This window comes from Acartia tonsa, chromosome 1 (genome assembly GCF_053477335.1).
Source record: "Acartia tonsa isolate MP-2025a chromosome 1, ASM5347733v1, whole genome shotgun sequence".
NCBI lineage: Eukaryota > Metazoa > Arthropoda > Copepoda > Calanoida > Acartiidae > Acartia > Acartia tonsa.
The window spans coordinates 58011593-58038682 of NC_137260.1; the positions used below are offsets into that span (position 1 = coordinate 58011593).

At 32.5% G+C, this 27090-nt stretch overlaps 1 protein-coding gene across 1 annotated transcript in view; it reads right to left on the minus strand.

Moving 5' to 3' along the window:
* Positions 1–13782: 13782 nt before the first annotated feature.
* The window catches only part of LOC145324771 (neo-calmodulin-like), a 35122-nt gene continuing 21814 nt past the window's right edge, over positions 13783–27090 (minus strand). The window contains exons 2-6 of the mRNA XM_080167402.1: positions 24564–24635; positions 22100–22279; positions 21443–21520; positions 20031–20099; positions 13783–13956 (exon numbers count right to left, since the gene is read on the minus strand). Coding sequence (XP_080023528.1) covers positions 13900–13956; positions 20031–20099; positions 21443–21520; positions 22100–22279; positions 24564–24635 — 456 coding nt within the window. The 3' untranslated portion in view covers positions 13783–13899. The remainder of the gene's footprint in view (positions 13957–20030; positions 20100–21442; positions 21521–22099; positions 22280–24563; positions 24636–27090) is intronic.

Consider the following 27090-nt stretch of genomic DNA (forward strand, 5'->3'; position numbering starts at 1 on the left):
GCCATTAATCATTAAATTCTGATAACTATAAGTGGGGTAAAATTGCTTTCAAAAAAGTTCTCATAAAAAAAACACACTGTATATATGCTTTTATAGTCCAAAGCCAGAGATATAAAGGGATAAGACAATAGCCGATAAATTGTTGTTCATCCCCAATGATGATAGACAAAATTACCCCTTCTGTAGATTAAAATTATTTGTTGAAACGTTTGAACACTCAACTTGATGATCCAACCAATTATATTTTACTGAAATCCCCAAAATTGATAAGCCTACGAATAAGAAATCATTATTATAAAACATTGGGGACTAGTGTAATAAACAATCCATTCATGTCCCTTCTCTCTCTGACAAATATAACGTGCATCTATGAGCAGCGTGGCTACTCTAGGAATAAGCTTAATCAGTCTACACACCTCCCACAACGTTAACTTAGCAGGGCGGATGAAATATACTTCTTTATTGATTGATTTAAAAGTATAAATACCTTTTTAATTGATGAAATGTCATATAAAGTGTTTTATTGATAATAACTACCAAAAATTTCTTCGTAAGAGAGAATCAAATACAGCAAGATCTTTTAGTACAAAAAGACAGAGAGAGAGGGGACAATAGTTTATTACAATAGTCCCCAAAGTTTCATAATAACATTTTCCTATTTGTTGGCTTAACGACTTTGGGGACTTCAGTGAATATTGATTGGTTCATACATAAGGTTGAGTATTCAAACGTTTCAACCACTAATTTTACGCTAAAGATGAGGTAATTTTGTGTATCAGCATTGGGGATGTACATCAATTTATCGGCCATTGTCTATCCCTTTAGATTAATACTTTTTGAAAGCTTGTTATTGCTAATATGATTATCCTTGTTATACAAAATATATATGCGGATATATGCGCTGAGGACCTCAGCAATATCAATATCAATTTGCATATAGTCAATCAAGCCCATCCATTAATGTCTATAAAAATAAATGATACTTAGAGTGAGAGAGAGAGAGGAAAAGGATTCAGTAATTGATTATTTAATTACGAGAGGTATAACAAATTATTTTTTATAGATTTATATTAGAAAATTGTAGTTTAAAAGATATTATTTGGTATGGCACCTGTTAACTACTATTGATGTAAAAGCCTAAATCTAGTATTCACAATATATATATATTCACACGTATTTACACACACATACTATCATATGCATATATAGTATAGACTGTAAAGAGCCTCAGGGCCCATATCACTCAAACTACATTTGTTTACTGTTACCCCAATGCCTCCTTTTTTGCCACCGTCCCACATAACCTCCCTTTCTCTCTCTGTTTGATGTTGGCTGGACTGTATGTGTGTGTGTGTGTGTGTACAGCTGCTGGTGGCCTACAGAGACACACACACACACTCACTCACACACAGCCTCCACGATACCAGAGAGCCTCTACAAACAGATAGAGGGTAAAGGACACCAGGAAGAGAGGGGCCTGCCACACAGATATGTTACACAGACAGAGAGAGAGGAGGTAGTTTAAGGCCCTTTGCAAAGAAAGGAATTATAAAAACAGAGGGGGAGGGTCAAAAGTTAGACAGAGAGAAAAATGACAGAGAGAAAATAATAAAAAGGATATAAAGAAAAGGAAATAGTAAAAAATAAAAGAAGAAATAGACACAGAGAAATATATGACATAGATAGATATACTCTCATTGAGGGAAGTTGAGAAGAATTAAAAAAGGAAGTAAGAACGTAAAAGAAGTCAAATAACCAAAGAAAATACCTATATTTGGATAATTTCATACAATTTTTCTGATATGTCATATATGACATTATAAACAGCTGGACTGTATTAGAAGGTTTTAGGCTATTTTGTGGGGGTTGCGCTACCAATCCATCCTTTCCAAGCCAATAAATCCCTTCCCTGGAAATAAAAAATATTTAAATCAACAGAAAATTATGAGGAAACCCCAAACGCCAGAGTCTACAGGCTAGATTGTTTTTTTTTCAGGTTATGTGGTAGTTTTAGGCAGGAGGGATATTGAACCATAAAAAGATAAATTATTTTAATGTGAAGGTACAAGATTTTACAGAAGAGATCTAAAGGAATTATTATAATTAAAATAATATCTATTATTTTTTTTAAAGCGAAGCTTTCCTATTATTAGGGTCGGTCCGTACGTCCGTTCGTCTGGAACGGATTGCTTTTTTCTTTAATATAAGCATGTAAGAATTTGTCTATCGAATTCATACTTTGCATGGTTATTCCCGTAGTTGTTAGTTATGATTTAGAAAGTGTAGCAACTCCATAATCGTTACCAGAATAGCCGTACGTTTATTTAAAACATGTTAATTTTCAACGTTTTAACAAAAAACTTTAATGTGATGTAGTTATCTGATATTTTGAATACTGATTCCTGGGATAACAAAGTACAATGCGAAGCATCTCTATATTAAATTCGAAAATGTAAGTATAAAAATATTCTTAGTTTTGTAACAAATTTAGTTACAATTTTGTTTGTATTTATACATTTATATTCTGATTATTTAGTTTTGACACTCTACAAGAGTTAATGTTCGTTTGTCCTACCGTTTCAGAGCTTCTCTTTTATGAATGTTGTCATCCTTGTTTTTATTTAGAATTGAGATATATTTATACTAAGACGACATTTAAAACCGAGGCTTTAAAACAGTTAAAAAAAACGAATCTTTTTCTGTAAAATTAAATGAATTTTCATGTGAATAAAAATCTTTGCTGTAGATTCGTGTGAGGATATAATAATATTGATCGTCTAAATAAAATTAACTTTGCAGAAGAAATTGAAAGGGTTTAACATTTATTTATATGTATTTAAATATACTTTCTTCATTAGTTGAATATTACTCTTTACATTATGGTATATTAGTAGTTAATTTAGATCTTAAAATAAAAGAAAAAAATGCGAATAGTTCCAGGAAAAACACAATTTATTATCACGGGATAGAATAAAAACATACAAAATATTTACAATTTTCATGTATTTTACAAAATTAAACCATGGTAGAGTAAGATTTTCTTGGCGCAGCCATGTCAACATAATCAGCTGTGTCCTTGTCGTCACGGGGCTTGGCCGCGCCAGTTTTATTGGAATAGATAGGCTCAGCAGCAGGCTTCACAATATAATCAGCTGTTTTATACACTGACAGAGTTTCTTTGAAATCAACCACGTAGTCAGCTGTATTGTAAACAGATAAATTTTCAGCAGAATTTTTGTAACCATTATTGTCAAACACACGGGCCACAGTATCTTCGGGAATTTGATTGTAGATATTTTCAGTGGAGTTGGTTGTTGACACCATTTCAGAAATGGTGGCAACAGACGCGGTGGCCTTCAATGGTTCACTTCCAGTCTTGTAGCATTTCTTGTATAGGACAACAAGAACAATCAGGATCAAGGAAAGGATGATAAAAATTGGAATTTGCACGTTAAGGCTGGTAAAACCAGCATCATTCTTTTCGGCAGTATATTCTTCAGCAATAGTTTTGCTTTTAGCTTCAAATTTTTCTTGAAGTAGATTAAAATCATAAGGTGAAAAGCTAGGATCATCATATTTGTCCAGGACAAATACTTGATCAAAAACAAACATAGGCAGGTTGGCCGCTGTAGCTCCTGTAATCAGGATGGAGGAAATTAAACTTTTCATCTTTAACGTTGAGAGTCAACTGATTTTTATATCATAAACCTATTTACCATTTCATGTTCGCTAAGTCTCTTCCGGTCAAAGGAGGTTATTGCGTAGGTGATAGAAACTCCGCCCACCTTTAACACTTTAACCCCCCCCCCCCCATGTATAAATTTGATAAAATTCCGGTCATGACTCTCCTAATCCCCTCCCCCCCTTATTTCCATTCTTATATCCGATTTTGCCCTCCAAAACCGACTCCGCCCACTTTTAAATCTTACGCTGAGGTGATATGACACGCGGTCAACGCGTTTGACCGGAACTCACACTTTTATCATTACATGTAGTGTTTTTAAATTCTGTTAGATACATTTATAGTATTGGTGCAAAAAATATGACATAACAAAAAAAATTAGCCAATGAGAGTCCACTATAAATTTTACCATTGGTCAATAACGGCCTCTCATTGGCTAATTTTTTTTGTTACGTAATATTTTTTGCACCAATACTCACAGCATCATTTAAATTACTTAATTTTAGTTTTTGTAGTTAATTTAATAAATATTCCGAAATAAGATAATTGACAACTAGTAAAAATCTTACTGCCGTAACCCCAACCATTTAAAATTAACTCTTTAAATTCAGCACTATTTTTATCATTAATGTTAATTAAAGTATTAAAGGATTTCTAAAGATTCACTTTTACTCGTACCACTAGAAAGCCTAGCATGATCATTAGGTTTTTGCAGGGTTTTTGTTAGTTTTAGGTGAAACATTATATCACTTTATTTGTAGCATTTAAACTTTTATACGAAAATAGTTTCTCGCATCGTATTATAAACAGCTTTCCGTGGATATAGAATGTACAATTATGAGAATAAAACTGCTTTTTATCTTATGATTGTGCATTTTTATATTTGTAGAAAGCTGGATATAATACGATGCTAGACATAGTTTTTTCGTATGGATGAGAACCGGTTTCTATCCACCGGATTCGAATGAATACGAGAAAAATATTTAAAACTTCCTTACGGAATTATAAAAGTTACAAAATTTTAGTAGGCTTATCTGAACACTAATGATTTAAATATTCTATTTAGCATAATATATTTAGGTGGCTCATTATGTACAACAAAAATACAGGAAAAGCGAATTAACAGGAAGTTGAATTTTAGAATTTTTTTCCTACGTAATCAGGAATAGGGAAAGAAATTCAATGATTTTAAATAAATTCTTTGATTAATATTTTTAGAAGCTGAAATATCACCAACAGAAGAAATTGCTGGAAAATGACAATTATTTTCCTAATAATTATTACCATATTAAAACTACCGACTAGAATTTATACCAAGTACTATATATAAAACTAGCGGCTACGCCCCTAGAGGCCTCTTGTGGCACTTGAGGAGAAGGTAATTGAATTTGATAAACCAATATAATATTTTAGATTTTAAAAGAAAAAGTAAAAAATTTTTTGGGGGAGTGGCAATTTTTTTAGGGGGGGGGGTATTTTTCATTTTTTGGGGAGGTTGGGGATGTCCCAACCTCCAAGAAAATAGTTATAAACCTTCCCGGGACCTATAAGAAGCTACCCTGTTAATTAGAACCCGATCGGTTCAGCGGTTAGCGAGATCCTTCGGTACAAACGGACACACAAACACACAGACAAACAAACATCCTGTTACTTTAGTATAAAGGATATTAAAGTTTCTTTTAGTTATAGGGTTTTATAGGAGCAATTGTACTAAATTATCGAAGAATACCAAAATTGATATCAAGTAAAAATATCGCCTAATAACTGTCTCCTGTTTTGTTAATTGAGTGCACTTTGAAAAATGTGATCATATTTCACATTTTTATGTAATTCTAGCTTAGTTTTCATGCAATCTTAATAATCTTTATAAATATACAATACTTTATATTCTTGTATTCTAGGGGCGATCAACACATAAGAGTTAGGGCTTCATGCAATTAGATAGGACAATAACCGATAAATTGATGTACTTCCCCAATGATGATACACAAAATTACACCTTCTGTAGATTAATATTATGGGTTGAAACGTTCGAACATTAAATAGTTTAAAATTATCGCATCGCTTGACATATAATAATCTTTCTATTGAAATTATTTTTGAGATCTTTCGCTATAAACTAAAAAACTGTTTCAAACTGTTGTAACGTTAAATATTTCTTTTTTACCTATAATTATAGCTTTAAGGATGCAATTATGAGTATTCTTTGATGCGTTCATTGATCCTTTTACGATTATGATAATTATATATTAAGGTGAATGGGATTATTGGTAAAAAAAGAAAATAAGTTCGAAGATTTTTAAAGTGCATATAAAAATGACGTCATATTGGCTTTCCAATGGTCAATTAAAATCTATACTGTCCTGACATTGTTAATTTAGTATGTGTATTGGACTATTATTGATCATTTATTGTATTGTATGACATTATTTGTTATATGCACTATTGACGCATTTATAAATTCATATACTAATTAAATCTTTGTATTCTATTCATTTTATGTAATTTTTATAACAAAATTAGTAATGTATATTGTCATAGAATTGTTTATTCATAAACAACAACTACAGATGTCTCACACAGACTCGCTCTGTATTGCAGAATAGCTATGCAGGGAACTAAAGGGATACGACAATGGCTGATAAATTGATGTACATACCCAACGATGATTCATAAAACTCACTCTTCTGTAGATATCAATTATTGCTTGAAACGTTTGGACATTCAACTTAATAAATCAGCCAATCAAAATTCATTAAAAGTTGTTAAGCCAACAAATTAAAAATTTTGGGGACGAGTGTAATAAACAGCCCATTGTCCCCTTCCCTTTCTGATAGCTATGGGGGAGTGGGGAGGGGCGTGAACAGCTAGAAAATAAATAAGCCGTGTATCCAAATTTGTCAAAACACTTTTTGCCTCTAGTCAATAAAGAAATTTATCATCTCTACATTGCTTCATGAATACAAGGATATGTAAATGGAGAATAAAAACCCGCAATCGTGGCTCAAAACGTAGTGCATCCGCTCGGCGCCGGGGAGGTGATAGGTTCGAATCTCGGGCCAACACCACGTCATAAATAAAGACGTTCAAAATGGTTCCTACTGCTGATATGTCAGGTGCGCAACATAAAAAATAGTAGTAGGGGGAATGTCTTGGCCCATAAACAGGCTTAACTCACTACCATGCACAGTTAGGCCTTCTCAGACAAAGGTCGTGCAATTAAAGGTTTGGTTGTCTTATGGATGTTACTTAACCTAATATCCTTGGGTGTTAGAGCATCGCATCCAATTACACGTGGATGATGCCCTGGATTCTCTAGATGATTACTAATAGGAGAATCCCGCCCTTACGAGGTAATGGTAAATGGAAAACAGGTCGGACAGTCACTTTTATAGCTTTAATTATGAAATGTCACCAATGGTCTAAACTACTAACAATATAAAATTTGCTTAACCCTTAACGGTCGGGGGGGGGGGGGCATTGAACGCCCTCCCCACCCCCATCCGGTTTTTTCTATCTCATTTTCTGTGTGTGAAAGATAAACAGCCTAAACTGCGTGACTTTTTAAGTTTGGGTATGACACATAACAGAGAGTTGGAATTTTTTGAATATCTCCATCCTGGCGGGCACAGGATGCCAGCAAACCTGGCAGGGTCATCCAGGTAAAGAGCAAAAATATTTTTTTGACTTAAAAAAAACATTTCATCTTACCAAAATACTAAAATATCCTCTAGTAGTACATCCTCATATCAAATACAGGTGTTCAAGTCAATTTCAGGTTCCAGGTATGATCCTGCAGGTCCTGATCCTCCAGGTCTCCAGAAATCTTAAAATGGCTCCTGTGGCCGCAATTTTTGACTTAGAGACTTCAAATTTTAAACTTAAGCTTTTCTTACATGTCTACATAACGTATTAAAATTTCATAAAGATCCGCCGCCGTTTTTCCGCCGACCGCCGACTGCGGCGACTGGCAGCTGCCAAGTACAGCTGTGGCCGCTGAAATTTATATTATGATATTTAAAATATAAAATTTACATAAAGATTAACATTTTCTGCAAAAAAATTTTATTCTAGCTTCAAAAATAAAAAAAATTACAGCCGTTTGAAATTTTTAAGTAAAAAAAGACCTAAAAACAAAGGTTGTTAAATAAAAGGGTGAAGGAAGCGAAAATTGACCTTGACTTACTTAAGGTCGGAAATTCAGTATAACACAGGGGACTTACACAAAAGTCTCTAATAGGAACTGAGATAACATGTTCCCCCCCGACTGATTAAGGTGCGGCAAGGGGCCCGACTGTAAGGGGTTAATGAGCACGACGTTGTTTATTATAAAAAACTTCACTTGTCGTTTTTATTAATGTTCTTAACCCATTAGTGCCGAGCGCCACTTTTATGGACCGATCGAGCTGAAAATCTCAGGGAAGCTTTATAATGGTAAAAACGGAATTCCAATTTTTTTGTTTTGCTCTAGTGGCGTGCACAGGAAAGTTGCAATAAAACCCGGTTCGGCGCGAGTAAAAAAACCTTGCGGCATTAATAACCGTTTTTGGCGTTTTTTGGTGCTTTCCCCCGGCATTAAAGCCCGTTTGCGACCTAAATACCCGGTTATTTGGCCCAAAAAATTAAAAATGTAATTTTTGAACGCCCAAAGTGAGATGAACACTTTTTAAAACTACGATACGATCCGTAATTGAAAACTACATAACCTCATGTAATTGATAGAGCTACAACTAACATACAAAACAATTTATATCACATTTAAGATTTTGGCTATAGGTACCACCCCTTTTTGGTTAATAAACCCGGTTTTTGTTGTTGTTGTAAAAAAGATCTATTAGTAAAACCGGGTAATGAAAATTTCAGACTTTCCCCCCATATGCCGAGGCGGGTCTATATAGAACGTAAAAAAACGATTAAAAAATCATATAAAAAATAATAATTTGAATAAAACGAATTCACAAATGAATGAAAATGCCAATAAACTTTAAATTTCACGAAAAAAATCACTAACTTTACTTCATAAACAAAAAAGTTAGGAGGGGTATTTTAAAATCACCTTGTTTTTCTTGGTTTTCAAATTTTGTTAAGCTATACCGGCAAACGGAAGTAAGCAAATCTGCCTGCTCCAGGGGGAAATGAAAACCAGGGTAGTAGAGGGGGGATTCATACTGAGAATGATGCAATCCTAAAACTGAGAACCGGTTTTTTTCGGCATTTTCTGGAACCGGGCGTTAAAAGCCGGTTCGTCACTAATGGGTTAAAACAAGACTTAATTGACCTAGTTTCTTTTTGAAAAAATATCAACTTTTCAAAATAAGATAATAGGCGTGATAGATTAACTTAGAAAGAAATAGAGGGATCTACCTTCCCCAAACTCTCATCCCATCAAAGCTCACACTTGCTTAGCAAATTTCTGGTCACGTATCTGTTTGAGAGTAAGATTTTCTTATCCTCTAGTTACCTATTCCCATTTCTTTAATATTTTCCTTCGTTGGCCAAGAACAAAATTCTCTTGTTTATTAAAGACAGACAAAAAGAGGTCAATGAAATATTATATTCTTTCAAAATAAAGAATTTTAGCATAGGAAAATATTTTTAAATGTATAGGTAAATTAAATCGTTTTGAGGTTAATATTTGATAATTTGACTTACGGAGATTTAGAGTAGATTAATCCTAAAATATTTAGTAGGAAAGTTTTTTTGTCTGGTCATTTAGATCTCGGAAAGTACATGTCCAAATGAATGGTTCTTTTCAGGAAAGCTTTAAAATGTCTATAAGTAGTTTAATTTTAAACTTGAATTTTGATTGGTTGGTTTATTAAGTATAGTGACAAAACGTTTCAACCACAAATTGTTATCCACAGAAGGGGTAATTTCGTGTATCATCATTAAGGATGTATATAAATTTATCGGTCATTGTCATATCCCTTTAGATGTCTGATCTTAATTTTGTTGACCTTCTAATAAAAAATTCCGGTCATGTTATCAACCCATTTTACCCTTTTTGACATCCCTATCCCTAACGGTCATACGGTTATCGTATGAACAAAAAACTTATTTTGACCTCTTTGCTATCTGTTAGTTAATCGGTCAAGTGGTTGGTAGCGCAGCTAATCTTACTCTTTTGTTGTCTGTAAGTTGACTTTAATTGACCATTTCGTTATAAAAAAATACTCAGTAATATATCTTAATTGATTTATTATTACTTGGATCTAACACCAGATATCATGTACTCTAATAAAGTGAAACTTGTAGGTAGCTTAAATAATCATCCCTCCATCCATCCCAGCCACCCCATTTACCACATTCCCTACCATACTACTGGATGAACGAACTGACCAATAAATGATGTCCATGTGAACAACTTAAATTGGCAACAATTTTTCCTCTGTCATAAAGTCCACACTTACAAACGCTATATAATTTTGACAAGAGAAAAAAAGGCAAAGACATCCAAATAACAGAATAACATATCATATTACCGATCAAAATAAGGCATTTTTATGAGAGAGGTCTAATTTACAAAAGGTCTAAGCCTACAAAAGTTCTAATACTACAAATGGTCTAATGCTCTTATTCTGAAATTTTATGTAAGGATTGATAACCTAATGACAAAAATATCAAACGACAGAAAATAATAAAATATGCGTATAAATGTTTGTAGTAAAAAATATAAAAATAATTTTAGAATACAAAAAAATAGCCCAAAAGTGCTGCTTTCCCAAATATTTTAATCTTTTTTAACAATATTCTCTTGAAAATTGTAGGAAATATACAATTTTCAATTCTCTGAAAATTTTGTCCGTAAATTAAAATTAGAAAGTCTAGTTTTCCTGCATTTTAAGATAGGGCTCGGCAGCCGCTAATTAGTCACAATAAATTTGTAGTTTCACATTTTTAAAATTAGCTGTATGCTTAAATTAACTGTTCTTGGTACTAGTTGGGTGGTTGGGTTTGCATTGGAAAAAAAATTGGGGGTGGGAGGGGGGGAGGGTGCCACTTAAAACCTATTATAAACCATTTTAAAACTTCCATAAAAATTTATGTCAGAACATAAACAACCACATTGTTTTGTTGTGGTTTTCTTGGGGCTTTTAATCACAGCACATTTCTAAATAATAGATTTAGCAATGAAACAGGAACGGCAACTTCCATTATGAAAAAAAACGACAACATACCAATCCATAAAAGAAATTAATATCCATTATATTTTTGAGGTCAAAATATACATACACAGAACATGCACACGTTTTGGGAAAAAGATATAGAGCTTTCTAAATCCGACGTATAGTTTTAGGTCTTTAATACCAAGCTTATAATTTTAGGTTACAATTTAAACATGTCTAAATTAACGAACAAAGCTATCCGTTACGGACGGACGGGCTTCAAAATAGAAAAGCTTCTCTTTTAATAATACATAAGAAAAGTTGTAGGGTGACATATCAAATTTATTAACCTTATTCACTTAGGAAGTATAACCAGTTTTAAAGAAGAAATAGAAATATATTAATCTTAATTATTTAAACGTTTAAAAACATTTTACCCCTACTTTATAATGATATCATCTTATAGCCGATAATATTTTTGTAATACCCACATTCAAAAGAGACTAACTGGTTGTATCAAATAACTTTTGAATTTTCAAAAATATTTCAAAGTGAGCTTAGTTTTTTTTATAATAATTATATCATATATAAACTACATTTGGGTATAGTCCCTTTCGTGGCAACGCCTCTTAAGGGGCGTTACGTCATATTTTCAAAGTAGCTTTAAATAGTTTTTTTTTTATAGGTTTGGTTAGGTGATTGCTCCGCAGGGTTAGTAAATTGGCTCCGACTGGGCTAGAAATAGGAGAAAAGCTGCTATGAAAATAAGACATAATGCCCCTTAAGAGGCGTTGTCACAAAAAGGGACTACACCCTTACATTTAAATGATACCATACAATAATGTATTAAAATCACAGGTAAGACAATTATAAACACTTCAAAATATCATTTTTATATAAACAGTTTTGATAAACTTTTGATTTGTATACTAGGAAAAAAATTTAGTTTAGCTGATAATCTAAAACTTTACCTGTCCGTCCGTTTTGAAAAATTATAAAGCGGGACAAAGTGTCTTAAAAATCAGCCATATGACGTCATAAAAATGAGGGAGATGATTGGAGAAATCCCTACAAAAGAGATGGATAATCCCTCATTTTTATGACGTCACATGGCTGATTTTTGAGACACTTTGTTCAGCTACAAAATTATTGTTGGATTTGAGAAAGAAAAAGAAAATCTAATTTTTTAATTTTTAAATCAAAATTTTTTTAACTTTGCTAATAATGCACAAACTCACTCTTTGTTTGTTTATAAACTAACAAATCATTTAAATCTAAAATTCAAATGAAATGAAACAGACATCTTTACAAAAAAAGTGTTTTTGTTATAAATAAAATTGATATTTTGAAGGCACAATCTCCAAACAATAGGGTTGGGCCGAATACTTTTTTGGCCGGATATCGGATATCCGGCTGATTTCTAACACCGTATATCCGGTATCTGGCCGGACATCTGACCAACGTTCGATATCCGGCAAATTACCGGATATCTGGCCGGATATCCGGCATTATAAATAAGCCGGATATCCGGTATCCAAATAGTTTTAATATCCGGTATCCGGCCAGATATCCGGTCCAACCCTACTCCAAACATTTAAAAGTTCACGTGTATTAGCAAATAAAATGTTAGGTGGAAAGTCTGCAGTGCAGGACCTAAAATATTCAAGGCTAAAAAATTTCTTATTGTTTTTCTATTTTCCAATTTGGAAATGTTAAAATGTATTTGATTCGGGGACGTGTGTCAAGGGAATGGGGATGCTTTGTAACTCTTCTTTAGCTGTTTTAATCTTTAATCTTCTTAGAAGATAACCCAACCCTCACCTCTAAAATTCATGTTCGAATTGTTGTAAAGTTTGCAGCGCGCTTCGCGCACATTTGTAAAACACGATTTAATTAAAATTAAAATCTACCAAGCTTGTTTAATTTGACAACTCTCTAAAACCGGTAAAAGACGCGTGTAAATGAGTACATCTCACCCCCCACCCCCCAATGTTAACTCTGATTTCAAATAAGAGGGTGTTATTCACCTCCCACACCCCCCTAACGCACACATTGTTACAAATATTTGCCAAAGAACTTTTCAATTCCAGACACCACGTATATTGTTCAAATTTTATCAAATATAACTTAAATACTCTATAGAAATTTAAACACAAAAGTCAGCCATGTGACGTCATAAAAATGAGGGATTTTCCATCTATTTTTTGGGGTTTTCTTTCCCCCTTCTATTCTCATCTTCCTCATCTTAATGACGTCACATGGCCGATTTTTTTTACCCTTTGTCCCACTTCCAAATTTGACAAAGTTTTTTTTAGTTTAATTCAAACACTAATTCAATACACTAAATTCTTTGTAGTGCAGCTTTTCCATAACTGGGATCTTAGTTTAATAGTTGTGAATTTCTTATAAGATTATCTTTTTCAAATGGTAAAATAACTGACAAACTAATTACTGAAAAAATGTTTGAATTTTTCTTTAATGTTGCTATTTGTTGAGCTGCCTATGAACACAATTTTCCTTGTTAAAGGGATAGTTGCATGAAGTGCATTTAACGAGTTTGATTGCAAGCATAAGTTACAAGAATCCTATAAAATTTTGTACTACAATAAATAGCAATCAATTAGGAACCACCAAAGTAGCCATCATGCTGTTTTTGTGAAAACAGGACAGCAATTTAAGTTGCATATATCCAAAAAAAAAATGATTTTTAAGTCTTAATATTTTAAAATCTACCTGGTAGAAAATTGAAATTCTTTCAAATACATGTCCTATAGATTTAGATGAAACTAATGGACAGAAAATAAATATGCAGTTTACTAACTTTGAGTTTAAATGCACTTCGTGCATCTACCCCTTTATGAGCAAACATGCAGATACACAAATTAAGAAGAGATATTTTCAATGTAAATAATTAAAATCTTTATCTAAGCTGTTAAATGTATAATTTATCATTATGATTAATTAAAGGTATTATCAAAGTTTGTATATTTTATGTTTTTCACTTAATTTAAGTGTTTTTTTTTATTTCACTTGCATTTTCAAGTCATTGTTTTCACTGAATGTTTTGATTGCACGCAACGCGTGTTTCTTTGAAGCTTCGCTTCACTCATTTTAATATTGCAGCATCATCTTGACAAATTCATCATAGTCCAGCTTTCCATTACCATCCTGTAAATAATAAAATAATAAGATCAACTATTTTGCCTACCATTACCCGCGATCGTGGCGCAACATGTAGCGCATCCGCTAGTCGCTGGGAAGGTGATAGGTTCGAATCTCGTTACTGCGTCATAACTAAAGACGTTAAAACTGGTTAATACTACTGCTATGTCAGGTGCGTGACATAAATAATAAGAGTAAGGGGAACGCCCAGGCCCATAAACAGGCGCAACTCACTTCCATGCATAGTTAGGACTTCTCAGACAAAGGTCGTGCAATCAATGGGTTGGTTGTCTGATGGATGTTACTTCTCCTAATATCCTTGGGTGTTTGAGTATCGCATCCCATTACAGGTGGATGATGCTCTTGATTCCTTAGATGATCATTAAAATCGAAGGAGAATCCCACCCTTACAAGGTAATTCAAAACAATAAAACATTTATTGACTTTATGTATCTCATTCAAAATAACTTGTATTGATAGGAAAAAAGGTAAAAACAAAATAGTTTTTCTTTCAAAGCAATATTCTTGTCTCTAGTTGTGTCTAATTATCAAGCCCACCACATCGAGGGGCTTTTCTCTTAGAGAAGGGGGGGGGGGCGTTGATATATGCTCCCCCATACTTAATATGATGAGAGGGTATTACAAACATTTACAGAACTATATACCCTCAGTGGGGGTAGACGTGCCCCCATCACCAACCCCTTTCACAAAATAACCTAAAACCTGACTGCAAACTATCCAAAGATACTCTAAAAATTGTAGACCAAGACACATACATACAGCTACTTTTGTATATATTTATTATTTAACAAAATGAAAACTAAATTCTAAAAACTAAATTGCGCAACAAAATAAATAAAGTTTGTCATTTGTAAAAATTAAAAAATTCCATTCGCATTTCAAGGAAAACAAGCAAAAAGATAGAACAGTTAAAAAGACGAAAAAGTTTCTTCTCGTTAAGATTGAAAAAAAGGTTTTAGCCTTCTCGAAAAAATAAATCATTCTAATGAAATTACATGGACATTGACATATATTAATGATCAACATTAAATTCTGTAAAAATCGTTATCTTAAAACATTATGCTTGATATAAACATACTTAATTTGGAGATGCTACTTAGGAACCCAACACAAAGTTAACAAATGATAAATAAAAAATAATTTTTACAAAAGATAAAAAATCATCAAATGATAACAGGACATGTGGACTTTTTGTATTGATGTATATAGCTGCTACGCTTTGTTAATTTTACATAACTGATACAGGATTTATCATGCTAAATTTGAAAATTGGTAGGACAACTCTAACAAACCTAAATCTATTGCTATCTGCTTTACAAATTTGATTATAGCTATAGTCCCTTTCGTGACATTGCCTTTTAAGGGGCGTTTAGTCGTATTTTCACAGTAGTTTTTCCCCTATATCTAGCCCCTGCGGGGCAATTGCCTAACCTAACCTAAAATAACCTATCAAAAGCTACTGTGAAAATTCGACGAAACATCCCTTAAGAGGCGCTGTTACGAAAGGGACTATACTCAAACTTTTTAATCAGGTTGAAATTGAGAAAAGTCTTATTTGATTCTATTTTTTAAGTAAAGATATATTAATTGATCCACCCAACTGTATGAGGGCACATAAATGATATTTTCAGAAAGAAAATGTTCCTATTAGGAATGCAGTAGTAGTATGGACCTGTTAATTATTTATAGCAGCAATTCCAGAGTTATATAGATACAGACATTTAGAAAGAAAATATTTATAACAGTAATATTATAGTCCTATTGTTTTTTAGAAGCTCAAAAAAGTGAACAACCGCCCCCAACCCCAAAAAAGAAAAAAAATACATTTGTGCTATTTTCCGATAATGTACTTGGAAAAAATGAAGCTCTTTAAATTGCCTATAAAAAAGAGGATAAATGACGTTATATTATAATAATGGATTATTATCATATGACGTCATTAGAGATACTTTGGGTAAAAGTTTTTGAATTTATCCTCAATTTTTAATTTAGGGTTGGCAATCCAAATCCGAATCGGGGATCCGGAAACCGCCCAATTTTTGGAATCCAGAATCCGGATTCGGATCCTTAATTGTTAGGCTAAAATTAGCGTCTTGAGTTTTTTCTTTCAACCACGTCCAAAAAGAAGAATCCGTAATCCGCGGAGAATCCGTTTTTTTTTTAAAGGATTCTTGTAAGAATCCGAATTTGGTCCAAAAATTAGACGGATTGCCAAACCTATTTTATATATACTAGAGTTTTCAAAAAATACATGACATACCTTTAGTTCAAAAGCTTTTAAATCAAATAGTTGTTTTCAAAAAAGTGTTTTAAATATTTTGCAAGATTTAAACAATTCCTTGATCCCTTCATCCCTGTAGTACTTCAGACAACATTTAGCTTTGACAACTAAGAATTTGTAGTAATTAAAAATTGTAAACAATGCACCTTTAAATTTTTACAAAAACTGGTCAAAATATTAAGAATTTAGTGAATTTTTGAAGGGCCAATGTGAATTATTGTATTGTGAATCATAATTTTAATTTTATAAGCATTCATATTTGAGGATTCAAATAAAATTTACGTAACAAGCAAAACATAATACAGGACAAACGCATACTTTTTTTTCGGTTAGAAACCTATTTGATTTTTGTAGTGAAGCTACTCCATAATTCACTTTGTATGTCCGTCCGCCCGTAACCCTCTGGGGGAACGTAATTTTCTCTGCTCCTATGCAAGATAGGCGGCTGAAATTTTTAGAAATTGTACAAGTTTTCATTCTACATGTTTCCACCAATTAAGTTTCATTGAAATTTGCTTATTGGTTGGGGTGCTAGATTGATTTTTTAAAAGGTTTCGTAGTTTATTTCATTAAGTTTAATTCGTTGGCCTAACAACTTTGGAGAATTTTACTGAAATTTGATTGGTTGGTTCATTAAGTGGAGTTTCCAAACGTTTCATTTTGTTGACCTTTTAATAAAAAATTCCTGTCATATTATCAACCCATTTTACCCTTTTTGACCTCCCTATCCCTAACGGTCATACGGTTATCATATCAACAATTATCCTATTTTGATCTCTATGCTATCTTTTAGTAAATCGGTCATGTGGTTGTTGTACTCCCCCTCACGCACATTTTCAATCTAAATATTAAACAGAGAGGGAGGGGACATTTGGCTATTTATTACACTAGTCCCCAACAATTTATGTATAATAACGTTTCTTATTCGTTGGTTTAACAACTTTAGGGACTTTTACTGAAATTTAATAGGTTGGTTCATTAAGTATAGTTTCCATAAATTATTATCAACAGAGGTGGTAATTTTATGTATCATCATTGGGGATGTACAACAATTTATCGGCCATTGTCTTATCCCTTTAGTTCCCTGATCATAATTTTGTTGACCTTTTGATCGAAAATTCCGGTCATAATATCAACCCATTTTACGGTCATCCGGTTTTCATATCAACAAAAATCCTATTTTGACCTCTATGCTATCTTTTAGTTAATTGGTCATGTGGTTGTCATCATCTATAATACTATTAATCTATATGTATTAATACATGTCTAGTCCCCTAAGTTTTATGATTTCTTATTCGTTGTCTTAACAACTTTGGTGAATTTTACTGAAATTTGATTGGTTGGTTCAATGTTGGAAGAGTTGCGCAAATTTCAAATCTCAGTTTTCGTGATTTGAGAAAAGTTCATTTTCATATAAATCTTGTAAGCATCGCTTTTATCTATAGAGAAAATAAGAAAATCAATCTGAAATCTGTGTCACCCTTCCAACATGCATATGATTGCGTACGACTTCAAGAAATGGCATTTAATACTGTCCATCGAAATGGTTAAACTTGCGCGGTTATCAAATCAATCCATATTTCAATCCTGTTATAATCTCTGTATTAATCGGTCATGTCAGTATTTAGTTTGCTCATTACCGTTTCGCATTGTACTCTTAAAATAATCTTTCATACTTGTAAGCAAAGCTGTTCTGTATTTCTGTTCTGCGTGCTTTCAGTATTGCAAAATCTTTTTTTTTGGTCTTTCTCTCTTTATTAATTTACACCCTTTTTGTTTTTCGTCAAATAAGGTTATACAAAAACATTAGTCTCACTTCTTGTAAATATTGAAAACTCTTTAAGATTTACAACTTTCGGTTTGACTATAAGTTTTTTCCATACAATTCATATATTTAGATGTGTCACTAAATTATACATAATGCCTTTAAAAACAATAGAAATGAAATTATAGTATTGACCGTGTGAGTTCATGAATGATGACAACTTAAGGAAAATTCTTTCAAAATATTGGTTTGTGCCTTTAAATGGACAAGTAGACTGTAGATAATTCACCCCCCCCCCCTTTATATTTTAGAGTTTTAATCTTGAAATATGTTTTTGTAATCTCTATAACTCAAACTAACCTAAAAATAACATCATTAATGTTGCTATCCTAATAATAAAGTAACAGGATGTCTATCTGCTTGTTTGTTTCATTGTCTGTATGTTTGTAACGAAGGATTTCGCTGAAATAACCAATAACTGCTGAACCAATATGGTTCTCCTTTACATGATAGCTTCTCATAGGTGCTGGAAAGGTTTATAACTATTTAGTGGCGGGTACCACTAAAAGAAATGGCCCTAGAAAAAAATTAACCTCCTCCCCTCAAAAAAAGTTCTTTTTAAATCTAAAATGAAAATAAAATGGATATTGAATTCAACTCCTTTTAGAGGCTTCTAGGATTCGTAGCCGCTAGTTAAAAAATAAAGTGCGAAGGGTGGTGGGTAGTATACTTGTTGTATAAGGGAAACTGCAAGCATATCTGTTCATGCCAATGCAAGCGCGGGACAACCCATCATCATTTGTCAAATTTTGTATTGGGATAAAAAATAAATTGATATTTCTCATTTCTTTTCTGTGAAATATTTGGGTAGTGACTCCTTTTTTCGAGTGGTGAAACATTAAACTCAATCCCCACTTTCACACAAAAAGCATTTTAAAAAGTTAGACCCTATCTTAGAGACACGCTAAAAAAATTTTTGTTTATGCTGTGTATTTACTAAAGTTGAGTCCTTAGAAGTCACTCAATTTTTTGCAAATTTAAAACTATCTTGCAAATTACACAACCGCATGCAGTATACTGTAGTTGCTATTCTGTTAGGTCTATTGTCGGAGTTATCGGAGCTAGTACTGAAAAGTATTTTGTAAGTTATATTTAAAAAAACATTTGTAAAATTGTTTGTTTGCAAATATTTCATTGAATCGTTATTTGAAATTTTAGAGATTTAGAGTTTTTTCGTCTTAAAAGAGATTTATCTTTGTCAAATTTAATATTATCTAAAATTTATTGACAGATTTTATTACAAAGCAGCTAAGACCATTTCCATGATTTTCATAAATCCTACAATAAATGTTTTTCCGTCACGGATTTATTTAAAATTTCATTTAAAATTTTTATGGAAAATATTTAGAGTTGCTGCGCAATACAAAAATAGGACTGGACACTTTCCTACATTTTTAAAAGCTGTAAATTTTAATTTGCTTTCTACTAATTACATTTCAATTCCCTTTTTGTTCTGTCATTTCAAATTTAAAGATTTCCTTGATATGAAAAGCTTAACAATCATCATGAGTATTCACATAAGTAAGCCAAGTAAATTCAGCTAAAATTATATTTAATGCTTTTATTTTACCTATGGTTAAAAATGGTTCCTACTGCGGCTATGTCAGGTGCACGACATAAATAGTAAGAGTAGTGGGAATGCCTTGGCCCATAATCAGGCGCAACTGATTAACAGGCACAGTTAGGACTTCTCCGACAAAGGTTGTACAATCAAAGAGTTGGTTGTCTGTTGGATGTTACTAAACCAAATATCCTTGGATTATGAGTATCGCATTCCATTACAAGCGGATGATGCTCTGGATTCTCTATATAATCACTTAAAAATCGAAGTAGAATCTCGCCGTCACACGGTAATTAAGTAAAGACTTCGGAATCTACACATAAAAAAACAACACTAGACAATTCTTTAGACTTGTAGAGTAGTTTCAAAATGTCTACAATACATATACTTACAATATCAGCTTCTTTCATGAATTCATCAACCTCTTCTTTAGATAATGTTGCTCCTAGCATGTTGGCAACCTAAATAGTATTATTACAGAGGTGGATTCTTAAAAAAAATAGGTTCGCTGCTCGCTGGTGAGGCTAAATTTTTTTTGTGAAAAATCCTCCAAAATCATATATAAAATCTACAAAAATTAAACAAAATCTTAAATATATATAGCCTTTATATGATTGTATTTAATTTTGTAGATTTTTTATGTGATTTTGGAGGATTTTTCACAAAAAAAAATTTTGCCTGACCACCTCAGGATATTTAATAGCAAAGCTACTTTATAATTGTTTGTTTATGTCAGTTAGTTCTGTCGGTCTTCGAATGTATAATGATGTCGCAGCAATTTTAACATCCAGTTAATGATCATTAAATTAAACTATTTTTTAAACTTTAATGAACATGTATAAAAGTGAATGAAAAACACTTAAATGTTTTAAAACAAAGAGAATTACAAAGCGAATTAAACCTGCGAAGGAGTTATTTACAAACTTCGCTCATAATAATATCTAAATATCAATTCATCAAAAGATCTTTTAATGATTTTCACAGAAGACTGTCTAAAGAAAAATAAACAAAATCGTTAATTTAAAATCAAATTTGTATACAAAATTACATAAGAAATCACATTATCTAAAATTAAAATTAAAGTATACATGTTCTGAAAAACTTTTCTTTCTTTGTTTATAACTCACTAGCGATCTTTGCCCCTACCCACTAGAGGCAATTTTAAAAAATGATGTGAGTATGGGAATCATTACATCTTCTATTACCTACCCAGCCGAAAAAATTGCGAATGGGTCGCCAATTTTCGCTGATATTAGTGGAAAAAAAATTGGAGGGGTATTTTTTTTGCGGGGGGTGTCCCAGCTCCCAAGAAGATAGCCTAAAACCACCACAGGATCAGTAGGTATATTCCCTGAGAGTAGAATCCGATCGGTTCAGTAGTTACCGAGAACTTAAGGAACATAAAGGCGGACGGACGGACGGACAGATGGACGGACGGACGGACAGATGGACGGACGGGCAGACATCATTCTACTTTGTATTATAGATAATGTATGACTTTCTGTTATTATTTAGCAACTACTGTACTTAATTATCCTTGTTTTCAATTATGCATTTCATTAAACAAAATACATTTATAGCTACGTCATCTTAAAACTCATATCCTTGTTTATTTTCTTAGAAAATTGCCTTTTTAAGAAAGAATATATCAGGGCTCGACAGCTGAAAAGAAGAAATTGTCTGTTTAGGAACAGGTCTCGACATTCAGCAGAATTTTAAAGTCACAATAACGATTTTACTGAGATTTAAACGCTGCTGACATTAGGCTGCCGAGCCCTGGAATACATTAAATAGATAGAATTACCTTTTTCAATTCTTTCATGTCAATGAAGCCATCCTTATCGCGGTCAAAAATTTTAAATGCTTCCTTTAAGTCTGCTTCCTGAAATATTCAATTCTTTTTATTCAAATATCTTTGAATACGAGTCTTAAGTACATTTTAGCTTTTTATATAAATAGGAGGTAGTGTGGTGTTTTCCCTCAAAGGACCTTGTTGAGCAAAGAAAGTCCCTATAAGTTAAGGCCCTGTAGGGCTAGGGGTCCCCCATAGACATATAAAAAATTTACCCCATCCCCATGTTTTCAATTTAATTAAAAATATGCAGGTTGGTGGATTTTAGTGCTCGATTTTCCCTTTCATGTAAGCACCTACATAAAATTGCCGTCTAAAGAACAATAGGAGGATTTGTTACGTATAAGTCATTTATTTATTTAAAATTTTGTGGAGCAGATTCTCTAATTCCTGGTCATTCATTTCTGTTTGAGTGTTTTGTTTATTAACTGTTATATTCTTGTAAACTAGTAAATTAAAATAAAACATTTACGAAGATTTTAATCGAAAAATATATTTTGTTAGCAATAATTTTAAAAATAAATTTGAATTTCTATAGCACTTATTTATCTTTTATTTTAAACAACTTTAATATTTGTAGGGAAGCTTTGTAAAGATAAACTAACTTACTTGATCTGCTTCACTGGATTTCTGTTTCATCATCTCCAGAAACTCGGGGAAATCAATGGTTCCGTCGCCGTTCAGGTCAACCTCCATGACCAGGGCCAACAGCTCGTCCTCTGTGGGGTTCTGACCCATGGATCTCATCACTCCTAACAACTCTTTGGTGGAGATGGTCCCGCTGCCGTCCTACGAACAGATCTATTGTATAGATGTATATACAGATAACTTCCTCCCTTTCTCTTTAAATGACCTTATTCGTCTGCAACCAAGTTATTTGCTGCTACTTGGCTGAGTTAATACACACTACACCATTGGTTGATTATTAATGACCCAATCGAAAGTCAGCACAAGGACAATGCGATGGGGAAATACAGTTATTTAAACCTTTTCCATCTTTAGTGTTTCACTCTAATGTGCTAAGTTAATCAATGTCAAGATTATTTTTCTTCAACCCAATCCAAGAATATATGAAAAAGAGTGGCCTAAATTATTCTAGACTTTAATTTAATCATCGCTCTTTAAAACAGGGCTACGCCGCCTTAAATTTAACCCCTTTTGGAGATTTTGAAAATTTTATGAAAAGATGGATTGCCATATTTGGGCCAGGTTTAGGCTTCATGCTGATTTTTAAAATTAAAAAAGGTTAATTTTCCTTACAGATGACTGACGCGCAACTGATAATGAATTGAAAACAATGAGTAGGGGGGAGTGGGGGGGGGGGTTGATTCTTTCGTTTCTTTTTTAGGTTATATTGAGTATTGAATCGAATTATGGAGCAATGATATGAATAAGGAAAATATAAAGAAAAGTTTTGAACATAGATAATTAAGCGAGGTTTTGGAAATAAACAAATAGAGAGAGAGAGAGGACAGGGAGAGAGAGAGAGAGAAAGAGAGGGGGGGGGAAGAGAAAGAGAGAGCACAATATAAAACAAAAAATTCCTTTCATCACAAAAAAAGTTTTCTTCTATTGAAACAAAAAAAACAGCAACAAATACTTTAATTCTATCAATTGCCTTTTTATTCAAAGATTAAAGTGAGATGTCCCATCTAATTTGCGTAACATGGTGCATTTTTAGTATCATAGCTGCTCTATGACTAGGGAATGTCCGTCCGTATGTCCGCAAGCTTATCAAAATCATTTACAAACGTGCAAACGTACACAAAGAAGTACAACTGTGTACTCAATCTGCCTGATCTCTCCTTCTCTGTTCAAACATCTGGGGTATTAAGTACCAGTATAATTGTTTGATTACACGATCTTTGACTTTAAGTCCTAACTGTGTAAGTTAATGAGTTGGTCCTTTTTGGGCAAAAGCATTCCCCCTACTCCGTCTGCCAATGTCAGACATCTGAAATCGCAGCAGCAGGAACCAGTTTTCAGTGCTGATTCGAGAATTGAATTCATGACCTCCCCAACGACGAGCGGATGGGCTATGTATTAAGCCACGGTCGCAAGTTGAACCGTTTAATTACTTGATGCACTGGTCTTTTTTTATTACTAAAATATTACTGTAAAACGGCATAATGTTGTTTTTATATACTGCGCTACCTCTGAATACTATCATCCTTGTTAGAACTTGTTTTGAAGCTGCAATGTATTAGTGCTCTAGTGTAATTTTTATGGCCATGTAGTAAGAAGTTTCCATTTTTTCTCTTTATTTTCCTTGCAAAATCTGCTACACATATTTAACAAGGACTATATAATCAGAAATAAGAATGATATTAACATTTTGTTCAAAACATGAATATGCAGTATAAAATTTATATAAATTGTTAGAGAATAATCTATGTTTTTTAATATTTAGAATTTATCTAAAATCAACAGCATTTCAGTTATTTTTTCTGATAATATCTATGTAACTTTCAGATTGACGGATCGTTAGACAGATTGCAAAGCGTTAAGACATAGTTTTAGAGTGGCATTGCTACTAAAACAAATACATGTTTACATATCGTTGCATTTCACACTTTCTTTCACACAAAAAAATATAACCTTTTTTCTTAGATATCAAACATTTAAAATATTTGAATGAATTATCTGTTGATATCTCAAAACAAAGAAATAGTCTATCATATGATAGTCTAAAGTCAAACTAACACAAATATGTTACTTCCTTCAATGAATATAAAATAAAGTTTGACAAAGGAAAAATTGTCTTCAATTTAGGTTGCTATATGGACATTGGGGGCTGGGGTAGAGGAATTCAATGGGGACAGGGTCATTATTTTCGCCAGCTACAAGATTCAATATAGAAGAATACATGGTAATCTGGTTAAAACTTTAAGTAGTAATAAATCTATTTTTACTTCGAATTTGGAAAGGCAAGATTTCAGTACCTATATATTAAAGATTCAAATCAATACAAATCGGCGAAACATCTCTAAACTGAACAAAAAACTTTTGCGATACATATTTGTTGCGAAAATAGTCTGCAGTTGAAATGCAATAATAATGATTTGTGAAATACCTTGTCAAATTCATCAAATGCTTCTTTAAACTCCGCATTTAGCAGCTCGTCCATACTCGTTCCTGGCAAATTCTAAAACAAACAAGGATGACAACATCCATAAAAGCGAAGCACTGAAACGGTAGAACAAACGGACATTAACACTTGTATAGTGTCAGAACTTAATAATCAGAATATTAATGTATAAGATTGGAAGCAAAATTGTAAGTAAATTTGTTGAAAAACTGCTTGATACAGGATAATGTTTATGGACATACTTACATTTTTAGGACTTGATTATAGAGTTGCCTCGCTTATAACAGTATACTTTGTTGTTTCAGGAGTCAATATGCAAAAAATCAGATAAATCGAATAATTAGATCCCATTAAAATTTTTAAAAATCAACATGTTTAAAATGGACGTACGGACATTATGGTAATGATTATAGAGTTGCTACGCTTTCTAAATCATACCAAATTACTAGAGGAATCACCATGCAAAGTTTGAAATTGATAGGACAATTCTAAAATGCCTAAATTAACGAAAAAAGCTATCCGTTACGGACGTACGGACGGACCGACCCTAATTCTAGAAAAGCTTCGCTTTTAAAAAAGGATGAAAACATCCATAAATTATAACTCGAATATTCTTTTAAAATCAAAAGAGAATGTCATGTACTCCCTTTCGTGACAACGCCTATTAAGAGGCGTTTCATCATATTTTCACAGTAGCTTTCAAAAGTTATTTTGGGTTAGGTTAGGTTAAGTTAGGTTTGGTGATTCACCCGCAGGGTTAGAGCCCCCCGTATGAGCTAGAAATAGTAGAAAAGCTACTGTGAAAATACGACGAAACACCCCTTAAAAAACGTTGTAACGGTTTTCAAATAAATTATAATTCCATAAAAATGGTCAAAGCTGACATGTCATCGACATAAAGATATTCTACTGACTTACATACTTATGTTGATAAAATAATTACTGAAAATTAAGTATGGTCGTTTTTCTTTTATAGCTTTGACGTGCAGACCATAATTATTTGAAAGCTTTGTTTTGATTAAATTCTTTAATAACATTTGCTTTGTTTATTTATTCTCAAGTTCCTACTAGACTATTTTACGACTTGAAACTGTCTAAGTGTCAATAGAACAAACAAAATTACCATTAAATTCCTATTTTTAAAAGCGAAGCTTTTCTATGATTAGGGTCGGTCCGTCCGTACGTACGTCACAGATAGCTCTTTTCGTAAATTTAAACTGGGTAGAATTGCCTTATCGATTCCAAACTTTGCATGATGATTCCTGTAGTAATAAGGTACAATTTAGAAAGCGTAGCAACTCTATAATTAATACCAGAATGTCCGTATGTCTATTTTAAACATGTTGATTTTTAACTTTTTTGACAACAAATTTTTGTATGTTAAAATTATCCGATTCTTCTGATTTTTTGAATACTGATTCCTATTACAACAAGGTACAATGCTTTAAGCGAAGCATCTCTGTAAACAAGTCCCAAAAATGTAAGTATGTCCTTTAACAGTATCATCTATTTATGCAGTTTTGCAACAAATTTACTTACAATACTGTTTGTGCTAATGCATCAATATTCTGCTAATTCAGTTCTGACAATCTACAATTGTTAATGTTTGTTTGTCCTTCCATTTCAGAGCTTCGCTTTTATGGATGTTGTCATTCTTGTTTAAATATATTGAAATAACTTTAAACACATTTAACTTTTATTTAAACTGACCCGTGTATAAATTTAACTTTTTTGTTGATATTAAAATATTTAGACAAAATTGTGATAAAATGTAAAGTACCCTAGTAATCTCAAAACGTGTAAGTAAGCAATTAACATTTTTTTTGGCTTACTTAAATGTGCCATTGTGCCATTTTTGTGGTAAATTACTGATAAGCCATAAAGAATACTAATTGCTTACTTATATCAGCATTCTACAACAAATTGGTCTTACTTGTGAGTTAAAAGAGGGTGGAGTAAATAAATACTCAGTCATTTACAGTAAAAGTGGCTTATATAAGTTGAAGTGAAGAAAAAGAAGGAGGAGTAATAATTAATCCCTTCCTTCCTGTAAGCAGTTTATGAAAAAAAGAGAAGATTTGGCTGATATAAGCCAAATAAGCAACAAATGTGATTGATTGCTTATAAGTAATTTATCCAAAAATTGCATGATTTGGTATATAAGCCAAATAAGCATTTATTAAGATTGATTGCTTGTAAGTAATTTATCAACAAATTGGATGATTTGGTATATAAGCCAAATAAGCATTTATTGTGATTGATTGCTTATAAGTAATCTATCAAAAAATTGTATGATTTGGTATATAAGCCAAATAAGCAATAAATTTGATTGATTGCTTATAAGTAATCTATCAAAAAATTGCATGATTTGGTATATAAGCCAAATAAGCATTTATTGTGATTGATTGCTTATAAGTAATCTATCAAAAAATTGCATGATTTGGTATATAAGCCAAATAATCATTTATTGTGATTGTTTTCTTATAAGTAATCTATCAAAAAATTGCATGAT